Raw genomic sequence first — 11,897 nt, forward strand, 5'->3', positions numbered from 1 at the left:
TGTGTCATATTTTTTACTTTTTACTTTATCCTGAGCCTGATGAGTTTTTCAGAAGACTTTTTCTTTGAGGTTATAAAACAGTAGGGAGGCAGACACCCTCTCAATTTTTCAGAGTGAAACACCCGCAGCCAGTTTCAGAGTGAAATACAACATGTATTTTTTTTTTTACTCACCTACTTCTCCTGATCTTTGTTCATTTATGAATTTATGTGAGATGATATGTCTGCACACTGCCTGTCCACAGGCATTGTTGCCACTGGCATTTTGAGCTTTATAACAACAGCAGCAGCATGACCTTCCATGTTTCTGTGACAACAGGACATCCAACCATGTGGAAACACAACAGAGCAGCCCGGCCCGGGCCTCATGGACGGGGAAGGGGGTGAAGGTGGAGTGCTTACTCTTCTCCAACTGAATCAAACAGCAGTGAGGTTTTCAACTTCAGACATCCAGTGGTTTTAGTTCACTTTTGCACACGATGAAAATCACAAAGCAGAATCTCGACACAAAAAATGGCATCGGACTAACCACGAGTTACGCATTATTTCCATTTTAAGAGCAGACTGGATGTTTTTTTTACCATATGAAAATAAATTAAAACCAATGGTTTCACATTCAATAGTGCTCAGCAAAAATGGGAAATATGCACGACTTTTTTTTAAATGAAACCCAATGGCCAAACACAGGCAACATTTCCCATAACTACTGTAATTTACAGAATAGTATTGAGCTGCATAAAACATAATCCCTTATATGTACCAGCAGGGAAGGATTTAAATGTTTAGGTACCTTTTCATTATTTAAAATATCTGCTCCCATGACAGAACAGACCTGCTCCTACTCACAGTTTCTCTGTGTGCTTTTCTGTCATCATACTGATAGTGAAGCACATCATTCCTAGAAGGTTTTGCTATTTTAAATATTTTGTGCACTCACAGTATTCTCTATATATTAAAATGAACTGCTCATCTTCCTGACAGTTTATTTTACTGCTGCACCCATAAACCTAACTTCTAAAAACAGGGTTGTTGTTTTTTTTAAATGATTCTGGGTGCAAATATTTTGGGAATTCACTGACTTTTCTTGACTGACTCACTCGTGGATCTCCATGGAGATCTCAGGCCACCTCAGAGCCTTGAGTTCATTCATCTCAGTGTGCTTCACAAACATGAAAACAATGCACTATTTGCTTTGTCACTTGGGCTCGGGGTTATATATTATCTCTGCAGGGCCAGGGGTTATTGATGTGTGGCGGGGCATGTCAGCACAGTGTATTGGATTTTCCCCTCTGTTAAACACAGTTAACCCATATTTATTAACAACAGAGCTTGTTACTATGGAGATTGAAGGCAGTATAAGAAACACAGAAATCTTCACACTCACACCAACAGCTGGTTTCCCCTGCAGATCCTTAACATCAGCAGCAGGAATTCATAATCATGGTAAGTTTCTGCAGTTTCATTCCTTTCTACCTCTTGATTCTTTCTCTCATACTAACTGTAATGTGCAATTTCAAAGTTGGTGTTGCATATTTAATCCTAAAAGTCAATTCAAGAGCTGACCAATTTATTTGTTGTGCTTCTCCAGAGGGAATGCCTCTCAATTCACGTTGGCCAGGCAGGCGTCCAGATGGGCAATGCATGCTGGGAGCTCTACTGCCTGGAGCACGGCATCCAGCCGGACGGTCAGATGCCCAGCGACAAGACCATCGGAGGTGGAGACGACTCCTTCAACACCTTCTTCAGCGAGACTGGAGCTGGAAAACATGTTCCCAGAGCCGTCTTTGTGGACCTGGAGCCGACCGTCATCGGTAAGATCATGTTTTCTTGGCTCCGGACACATTTAGTGCTTTTCAACACTGAATTAGATTTGTAAATGTTTGATTGAACTGTCAATGTTTTCCAATTACAGATGAAGTCCGTACAGGAACCTACCGCCAGCTCTTCCATCCTGAGCAGCTGATCACCGGAAAGGAAGACGCAGCCAACAACTACGCCCGCGGTCACTACACCATCGGCAAGGAGATCATCGACCTGGTTCTTGACAGGATTCGTAAACTGGTGAGTTTGTATCTGCGATACCGTCCTCACTTCAGCTCAGAGCGTAATCAGTTTCAGAGGAAAGATTCTTTTTCTTCCTGCAGGCTGACCAGTGCACAGGGCTGCAGGGCTTCCTCATCTTCCACTCCTTTGGAGGAGGAACCGGCTCTGGCTTCACCTCTCTGCTGATGGAGCGTCTCTCCGTCGACTACGGCAAGAAGTCCAAGCTGGAGTTTGCGGTTTATCCTGCTCCTCAGGTGTCCACAGCTGTGGTGGAGCCCTACAACTCCATCCTGACCACCCACACCACCCTGGAGCACTCTGACTGCGCCTTCATGGTGGACAACGAAGCCATCTACGACATCTGCCGCAGGAACCTGGACATCGAACGCCCCAGCTACACCAACCTCAATAGGCTGATCGGACAGATCGTCTCCTCCATCACCGCCTCTCTGCGCTTCGACGGAGCCTTGAACGTGGACCTGACGGAGTTCCAGACCAACCTGGTGCCCTACCCTCGTATCCACTTCCCTCTGGTCACTTACGCCCCAGTTATCTCAGCAGAGAAGGCCTATCACGAGCAGCTATCGGTGGCAGAGATCACCAACGCCTGCTTTGAGCCGGCCAATCAGATGGTGAAATGTGACCCTCGTCACGGCAAGTACATGGCCTGCTGCCTCTTGTACCGTGGTGACGTGGTGCCCAAAGAAGTCAACTCTGCCATCGCCACCATCAAAACCAAGCGTACCATCCAGTTTGTGGACTGGTGCCCTACAGGCTTCAAGGTGGGCATCAACTACCAGCCTCCCACTGTGGTTCCTGGAGGAGACCTGGCCAAGGTGCAGAGGGCCGTGTGCATGTTGAGCAACACCACCGCCATCGCCGAGGCCTGGGCCCGACTGGACCACAAGTTTGACCTGATGTACGCCAAGAGGGCCTTCGTCCACTGGTACGTCGGGGAGGGGATGGAGGAGGGAGAGTTCTCAGAGGCCAGAGAGGACATGGCCGCCCTGGAGAAGGATTACGAAGAGGTGGGAACTGACAGCATCGGTGATGAAGGAGAGGAAGAGGGGGAGGAATATTAAGAGCTTAACACAAGGTAGTAATTCACATAACTAAGCCACAATTGTATTTCACCCACCATAAAACTGCTACAATATCCTGTATTGATCTTACACTTTACACAAAACAAGAATGCGACATAGAAAATAAAGCAAAACTATTTGTCTGTTTTATTGGTAATAAATTCTGTCAAGAACACAGAAACCGCCTCCTCCCCACTGTGTGCTGATGATTACTTTCCGCCACCAGCTCTTCGTGTACTCCACGAATGAGAGTGTTTACTTTTGAACCACTGCTTCAGCTGTTAGTGTCAACTGATATCTGAAGGCAAACAAAGCCAGAGAAAAGAGTAACTAGGGAAACTAAATGGGAGTTTGTTCGGGCAATCCTCAGTTGGCAGTTGCAAACAGTTTATCATTACGTCTCTCGGGTTACCTTCAGATGCAGAGAGGAAACATTTAAAAGCCATTTCAGTGCAAACAATAGAGCACATTGATAGTAGAACAATAATTATTTTGCCATGAAGTCTGATTTCCCAAAGAGTTTCTTGCATTTCAGGAAGGAATAGGTTCATCACTGGACACTAAATCTTTCCTTTAAAATATTTATTTTAGGTTTACCAGCTTTCTAAAGAAGCCATACCCAGTCAGTAACAGGGGCAAGTCTGTCAAACACAACACCCTGAATCTCTTATTGGAAATTCCTTAGGAGAACTAATAATCTGTTGCTAATCTTTTATAGCTTTGAGCACTGCATGCATCCAACTAACTCAATATGACCACCCTGGTCTGTCTTTCTTCTGTGGTGAACATGCAATGATGCTCTGCAACCTGCTGGAAAAGAACCATTGATTTCAAATGTCACCTGTGTTTGAGAGACGTGTGCACTAATGTCCCCCTTTGCATTGCAAATTAATCTCAACCAAAGTGATGATGTAACAGTGATCTGTAACAAAAGCCCTTTGCGACTCCAGGGAGGTATCTGTTTTCTCTGCTGTGCAAGATTGGAAAGCTCAGGCCCCAAACGTGCCGTGTTGACACAACCGAGTTTTAACTTGAACAGCTCTTCATTAGATAAGTTATTCCTTCGTGCACGCAGCCTGTTTTAACTGAAGGGTCATGAGTTTCATCGATCAGCAATCTAATGTTTTCAACAGCCAGCTGAAGTAACTAAAACAGATTTGAACCCCTTCCTCTCCGATGCACAGTCAAAGCAACCAACATGGCTTTAATATAACATGTGAAAACTGAGCAGAGGGCACGCAGGTGTGGGTCATATTTCACAGCTGTTCTGGTCACTGATGAAGGTTACTCATCTGTTTAACAACAGCCGTCGTTCCTTACATCTGTTCAGGAAAGCACAACCGTAGATTTCCTTTTTTGTGCTCATCCTCCTCATGTTTCCTCAAAGGAGCTGGTGTTTGCTCCTCCAACTCCTCCAGTTACCACAACATGCCAGGCTGTTGCCTGGTGATGCTGCACTATAAAGCAGCCTCCTGCACTCGTACCTGACACAACCTCCCCAGACACTCATCTCAGGTGAACCAGGGACCGCTTCGAGCTACAGAAACATGGTGAGGACCTCTTTATTTTAATGTTTCCTTCCTTACACAAACGACTTTACATGACTTATGAGAAACAAAAACTCTCAGAAAGACAATGTAGTTTTATGTTGATATACAGTGTTGTGTGTTAAACCATGTTTGGACAAAAAAGCTGATCAGGCAATTTGTGACAAAGGAAATAAAACTTTGCTATAAATATTGGGGACTGTGGGAGAGCAATCTGTGTTTAGTGCAAAAAAACAAACAGGTGTTAGTGTGTTGGGTTTTGGAGCTATTTGTGATTTACAACACCATCCTGTAGTACAATTTAATCCCCTCATTACATTGTTGAATTTTCTGAAGTTTTGATGATTTCTCATGCTGACCGTTCAGAAATGCATTTTTAAAATGTTACTGAAACCCAACTTGATTGTACTTCCTGTTAAATTGTTGATTCACTCTAGCTTGGCTCAGGTGTGAACGGGATCAAGTAACAGCTCCTCACTCAGGGAAATCCCCCCGAACACACCTGGTGTTAATTACTCTTTTCTGGTCATTATTGGTTTCTTTAGTTTTGGAGTTATCTGATATTTTGTTGTAGTCGTTCTTGACATCTGAACCACTCATTCTTGCAGCGTGAATGTATCTCTGTCCACGTTGGCCAAGCTGGAACCCAGATAGGCAATGCATGCTGGGAGCTCTACTGCCTGGAGCACGGCATCCAGCCGGACGGTCAGATGCCCAGCGACAAGACCATCGGAGGTGGAGACGACTCCTTCAACACCTTCTTCAGCGAGACTGGAGCTGGAAAACATGTTCCCAGAGCCGTCTTTGTGGACCTGGAGCCGACCGTCATCGGTAAGATCATGTTTTCTTGGCTCCGGACACATTTAGTGCTTTTCAACACTGAATTAGATTTGTAAATGTTTGATTGAACTGTCAATGTTTTCCAATTACAGATGAAGTCCGTACAGGAACCTACCGCCAGCTCTTCCATCCTGAGCAGCTGATCACCGGAAAGGAAGACGCAGCCAACAACTACGCCCGCGGTCACTACACCATCGGCAAGGAGATCATCGACCTGGTTCTTGACAGGATTCGTAAACTGGTGAGTTTGTATCTGCGATACCGTCCTCACTTCAGCTCAGAGCGTAATCAGTTTCAGAGGAAAGATTCTTTTTCTTCCTGCAGGCTGACCAGTGCACAGGGCTGCAGGGCTTCCTCATCTTCCACTCCTTTGGAGGAGGAACCGGCTCTGGCTTCACCTCTCTGCTGATGGAGCGTCTCTCCGTCGACTACGGCAAGAAGTCCAAGCTGGAGTTTGCCATCTATCCTGCTCCTCAGGTGTCCACAGCTGTGGTGGAGCCCTACAACTCCATCCTGACCACCCACACCACCCTGGAGCACTCTGACTGCGCCTTCATGGTGGACAACGAAGCCATCTACGACATCTGCCGCAGGAACCTGGACATCGAACGCCCCACCTACACCAACCTCAATAGGCTGATCGGACAGATCGTCTCCTCCATCACCGCCTCTCTGCGCTTCGACGGAGCCTTGAACGTGGACCTGACGGAGTTCCAGACCAACCTGGTGCCCTACCCTCGTATCCACTTCCCTCTGGCCACCTACGCCCCAGTTATCTCAGCAGAGAAGGCCTATCACGAGCAGCTATCGGTGGCAGAGATCACCAACGCCTGCTTTGAGCCGGCCAATCAGATGGTGAAATGTGACCCTCGTCACGGCAAGTACATGGCCTGCTGCCTCTTGTACCGTGGTGACGTGGTGCCCAAAGATGTCAACTCTGCCATCGCCACCATCAAAACCAAGCGTACCATCCAGTTTGTGGACTGGTGCCCTACAGGCTTCAAGGTGGGCATCAACTACCAGCCTCCCACTGTGGTTCCTGGAGGAGACCTGGCCAAGGTGCAGAGGGCCGTGTGCATGTTGAGCAACACCACCGCCATCGCCGAGGCCTGGGCCCGACTGGACCACAAGTTTGACCTGATGTACGCCAAGAGGGCCTTCGTCCACTGGTACGTCGGGGAGGGGATGGAGGAGGGAGAGTTCTCAGAGGCCAGAGAGGACATGGCCGCCCTGGAGAAGGATTACGAAGAGGTGGGAACTGACAGCATCGGTGATGAAGGAGAGGAAGAGGGGGAGGAATATTAAACCCAAATTAAACAAACAAAACCACCGCTGACTGGGTTCTTTGAAGGTGTCAGTATGCTTCAAATAAACTCAGCTACACAAAGTGTCCTCTGACCCCAACTAAAGGCAAAGAGCTAATTTTGCCATCATACAGCGGGACGACACATAAAAGCATTGTGAAAGAAGGTTTCCGATTATTTTACAGCACTTTGTTTGAAGCATGCTGAATACTTTTGTCACTGCTTGTGTTCTAGTTTGTGAAAAAATTCTCCTGAAGTTCTCCTCAACTTTTAAAGGTAACGTTTTCAGGAACTTTCATTTGAACATTCGTTGGTCAAATTAATCTATTATGCCCTTCACTCTTCAGTCAGCTCCAGTGTCAACAAATCACTTTGTCTATGAGTCTTTGTCCTGAAACAATAAACTGATGCAATCTTCCATTGATTTTTTTTTTTGTGATTTTTGTGATTTTTTTTATTTTATACACTTTATTAATCCCGAGGGGAAATTTCTTCACTACAGCAGGGGGGCTCTCAGGGGGGAGATGCTGCAGCAGGCTGCCACTAGCGCAGCACCAGGTAACCTGACCTCAGGTGCATGTTTTTGGATGATGGGAGGAAGCCGGAGAACCCGGAGAGAACCCACGCAAGCACAGGGAGAACATGCAAACTCCGCACAGAAAGGCCCAGGACCGGATTCAAACCCAGAACCTTTTTGCTGTGAGGTGACAGTGCTAACCACTGCACCACTGTGACGCCCTTTTTAAAAAAAAAATTAATTAAAAAAAAAAAAAATTATTTTACTTTTTTATTTAACTTTTTTTTTTTTTTTTTTTTTTTTTTGGTGTACTTGGTTGTCATTGTTGGATCAGGCTGCACAGCTCATGCTTCATTAACTCACCTCACCTCCATGATAGGTCCTGAATATTCAAGTCTTACGTCATAAAAATAACTCAGGATTAGACCTGGATTTTACTGTGGTGTTCAGTTTTCATTACTGAGGAATAAATGAGAGACGATAGTGTATTGCCGGTGTCTTTTTGCACAAACATGTTTATTATGCCTTTTTAATGAGAATAACTTCACTCAGTCACAATTTATAAATGAATGTGTTGTTCCTGTTTGAGTGAGAGTTAGAGCCTCAAAACAGTGGAGCCACTGTATATCCTCATTGAGATGCTGCTTTTAAGTGCTTCTCCATAGATAGATGGATAGATGGATGTAAAATGGCAGTGTCCGCGATATTTTGGTTTAACATTTGCACTGTAAGAAGAAGTGGAGACATGTGGTCCATCTTTGTATGCAGTCTCAAGTTATTTTAGATTTAAAAACAGCCAACAGAAAACAAAGTAGTTAAAACTACCACAGTGTACATTAAAGTAACACTAATATCAATCCACAGGCATCACATATAAATATAAAACACTAAGAAGGACCTTTTTTTACACAATGACTATTACTATTCATAACTTTTGCTGACATACGTACTTTGACGAAAATAAAATGAATGCCGGACTTTGAGGCGACTTGTTTTTACAATGTTCTACTTAAGAATCTAAATACTTCTCAACCTGGATAAGAGACCTGACTCTAATAAAAGACAGATTATTCAAATTGTCTTTATGAAATTGTAGTTATCTGAATATTTTGGGCTGCACATGAACGCAGCACCGTGTAACGTTCGCTCCCGCCACCAGGACATTCAAACCGCCGCTTAGGCCCCGCCTCCTCGGGACCGTATAAATACCGAGAGCTGCGCTTCCGCCCTCCAGTACGCCTTCAGCACCCGATACTTCAACGTCGGCAAGAAGGAGAAAACAGCTCAAAATGGTGAGTAATGACAGTGAAGCAGCAGAACATTTCTGAGCTTGTTTTTGTTTGAAACATGCGGTTAAATCGTAGATTATCGTCGCTGTGTGAACAAAAGGAACAGGGTTTTTTTTTTTTTTTTTTGTTAATCGGAAAACATTTTGTACGATGAAATATGAAGCATTAATAATCCTCGGTGTACATGTTTTTTTTAAATTGTTTTTATGTAATTTAAAAGCCGCGATTATTCCATTTGCAGTAACTGCGACATGGCGGTTCTACATTCGGTACCGCATGTGGCGGGTTCACGTAACGGGGATCCGGGCCAGACTCATGGCGCAGTTTCAATTGAAAACGAGCACAAATTCAACATAAATGGCCTCAGCCTCCGTCCCGCATCTTGCATATTAATATAAATATGTATAGCAGACCAAGTGTTGGTGTGCTGGTCGTGGTTGGACTGGGATTTTAGACGGGCAGATTTTTCTGTAAGTCTGAGCCGGTCGGCGCCATCGGATAACGCCCTGTCCGTGAATGCTACACAAAGGCTGCAGTAGGGAGGAGGAGGAGGAGAGGAGGAGGGGGGGGCTGCTTCCGGTTTAACTCCTGCATGGTGTGTTTTTTTTTTTTTCCACTGCTGTGCAGTGGGGAGGGGCAGTCTGCCATTTTCCCCAGCGTACATGAGATCCCAGTTCAGTTTAACACGCCTGAAAGATCTCCTTTTATAAACGACCTGCTGCCGTTAGAAGTTTTAATATGAAGGATTTTAAGCACAGATTTTTGAATGTGACTCAAAAGGACCTATTGACTGATCTTTGTCTCTTTGTCTCTTTGTCTGTCTTCTGCAGCGCGAGTGTATTTCAATGCATGTTGGCCAGGCAGGTGCCCAGATGGGCAATGCCTGCTGGGAGCTCTACTGCCTGGAGCACGGCATCCAGCCGGACGGTCAGATGCCCAGCGGCAAGACCATCGGAGGTGGAGACGACTCCTTCAACACCTTCTTCAGCGAGACTGGAGCTGGAAAACATGTTCCCAGAGCCGTCTTTGTGGACCTGGAGCCGACCGTCATCGGTAAATCTCCATCAGTACATGAATAAAGGAGCTCCTGTAATTTTATTGTTTGGGCCAAAATGGCAGATGGTTAGTTTTTTTTTATTATTATTATTTTTTTTTATTTGGATGAGAAATCACCCACAGTTGAATTTTTTTAAATTTTTTTTTGCTACTGCAGCACACAAATGAAGTTAAATACAGCTGTTTGTAGCTTTATAGTTTTCTGTTGGTTAATGTCTGTGTAAAGTGAAACGACGTTACAAGCCTGTTTTTTATTTTTATTTTTTTCCTGTTCATCAGACGAGGTTCGTACAGGAACCTACCGACAGCTGTTCCACCCCGAGCAGCTGATCACTGGCAAAGAGGACGCAGCCAACAACTACGCCCGTGGCCACTACACAGTCGGCAAGGAGATCATTGACCTGGTTCTTGACAGGACTCGTAAACTGGTGAGCTCCAGTTCCAAAATATTTAGAAATTGAGAAACTATGTCGAAGTGAGACATTTAACATTTTCGTCCCTGTAATGTTTCAGGCTGACCAGTGCACAGGGCTGCAGGGCTTCCTCATCTTCCACTCCTTTGGAGGAGGAACCGGCTCTGGCTTCACCTCTCTGCTGATGGAGCGTCTCTCCGTCGACTACGGCAAGAAGTCCAAGCTGGAGTTTGCGGTTTATCCTGCTCCTCAGGTGTCCACAGCTGTGGTGGAGCCCTACAACTCCATCCTGACCACCCACACCACCCTGGAGCACTCTGACTGCGCCTTCATGGTGGACAACGAAGCCATCTACGACATCTGCCGCAGGAACCTGGACATCGAACGCCCCAGCTACACCAACCTCAATAGGCTGATCGGACAGATCGTCTCCTCCATCACCGCCTCTCTGCGCTTCGACGGAGCCTTGAACGTGGACCTGACGGAGTTCCAGACCAACCTGGTGCCCTACCCTCGTATCCACTTCCCTCTGGCCACCTACGCCCCAGTTATCTCAGCAGAGAAGGCCTATCACGAGCAGCTATCGGTGGCAGACATCACCAACGCCTGCTTTGAGCCGGCCAATCAGATGGTGAAATGTGACCCTCGTCACGGCAAGTACATGGCCTGCTGCCTCTTGTACCGTGGTGACGTGGTGCCCAAAGATGTCAACTCTGCCATCGCCACCATCAAAACCAAGCGTACCATCCAGTTTGTGGACTGGTGCCCTACAGGCTTCAAGGTGGGCATCAACTACCAGCCTCCCACTGTGGTTCCTGGAGGAGACCTGGCCAAGGTGCAGAGGGCCGTGTGCATGTTGAGCAACACCACCGCCATCGCCGAGGCCTGGGCCCGACTGGACCACAAGTTCGACCTGATGTACGCCAAGAGGGCCTTCGTCCACTGGTACGTCGGGGAGGGGATGGAGGAGGGAGAGTTCTCAGAGGCCAGAGAGGACATGGCCGCCCTGGAGAAGGATTACGAAGAGGTGGGAACTGACAGCGTCAATGAAGAGGATGAAGGCGAGGAGTACTAGGTCGCTGGAACATCAGGCTGCAGCTTCCGGTGGCTCCAATCAGGATGCAAATCGCTGAAATAAAAGCTGAACACAAATGTGTTGTATTGCCTCGTTCCTTTAATTCTGCACATTCCAGTGAGCAACATGTTTTGTTTTATTGTGCAAAACTAATAAATGAACAAACCGATTATTTCTGTTTCCCTCTTGATTTATTTAGATAGTGAAACTGAACATATGCAGGAATCTCCAGTTGCATGATGGTTGACAGTTTCACATGATTAAATGTCTGCTAGGTAAAATGGTCTAAACTTTGTTCACCATAGCAAGACAAAGAAAACCTGTACATAGCCAAATTTTCAGCAGGTTCAAAATATAAGAACTGAACTCCCGATTGTTACAGCGCTGCATAAGTCAGGTGATGGCATGCAGCTGTTGTCTTCAATCTGGAAATGTAATAATTTACATTATTTGATCTAAGACAGATTTAAGAGGTTTGAACCATATTTCTTTTCCCCTAATAAAGTTCAGGAACTTCATTTTAAATTCACTTCTAACATCTATATTTGGTTATGTTAACAATTAAATTAAAGAAATGTCTCCTGAAAATTGGTAAAGAAGATTTACATAAATTAGACGTCAAAATTTACATAAAATTATATCATTAAAAGTTAGAACCGGATATTGATTCAATATAACAGCATCTTAGTGACGTAAACTATTTATATGAACTTTCACCTGCCAGTTATATAA

The 11,897-nt window shown here is 45.5% G+C and overlaps 3 protein-coding genes across 3 annotated transcripts; all 3 read left to right on the forward strand.

Annotated features, from left to right (window-relative positions):
- Window positions 1–1,593: 1,593 nt before the first annotated feature.
- Window positions 1,594–3,139, forward strand: LOC138633848 (tubulin alpha-1A chain-like). The gene is made up of 3 exons (XM_069720316.1): window positions 1,594–1,810; window positions 1,912–2,060; window positions 2,144–3,139. The coding sequence occupies exons 1-3, from the start codon at window positions 1,630–1,632 to the stop codon at window positions 3,122–3,124; spliced, it is 1,311 nt and encodes a 436-aa protein (XP_069576417.1). The 5' UTR covers window positions 1,594–1,629; the 3' UTR covers window positions 3,125–3,139.
- A 1,517-nt stretch (window positions 3,140–4,656) lies between these two features.
- On the forward strand, window positions 4,657–6,831 carry LOC138633845 (tubulin alpha-1A chain-like). Its single transcript, XM_069720313.1, has 4 exons — window positions 4,657–4,674; window positions 5,280–5,502; window positions 5,604–5,752; window positions 5,836–6,831. Exons 1-4 carry the CDS (start codon window positions 4,672–4,674, stop codon window positions 6,814–6,816), a joined length of 1,356 nt encoding a protein of 451 aa, XP_069576414.1. The 5' UTR covers window positions 4,657–4,671; the 3' UTR covers window positions 6,817–6,831.
- A 1,702-nt stretch (window positions 6,832–8,533) lies between these two features.
- Window positions 8,534–11,337, forward strand: LOC138633865 (tubulin alpha chain-like). Its single transcript, XM_069720371.1, has 4 exons — window positions 8,534–8,624; window positions 9,452–9,674; window positions 9,957–10,105; window positions 10,191–11,337. The coding sequence occupies exons 1-4, from the start codon at window positions 8,622–8,624 to the stop codon at window positions 11,163–11,165; spliced, it is 1,350 nt and encodes a 449-aa protein (XP_069576472.1). The 5' UTR covers window positions 8,534–8,621; the 3' UTR covers window positions 11,166–11,337.
- The last annotated feature ends 560 nt before the right edge of the window (window positions 11,338–11,897 follow it).

The sequence above is a fragment of the Brachyistius frenatus genome, unplaced genomic scaffold (assembly GCF_029030835.1).
Source record: "Brachyistius frenatus isolate BFR_SWC_R1_liver_20210118 unplaced genomic scaffold, ASM2903083v1 Contig_238, whole genome shotgun sequence".
NCBI lineage: Eukaryota > Metazoa > Chordata > Actinopteri > Embiotocidae > Brachyistius > Brachyistius frenatus.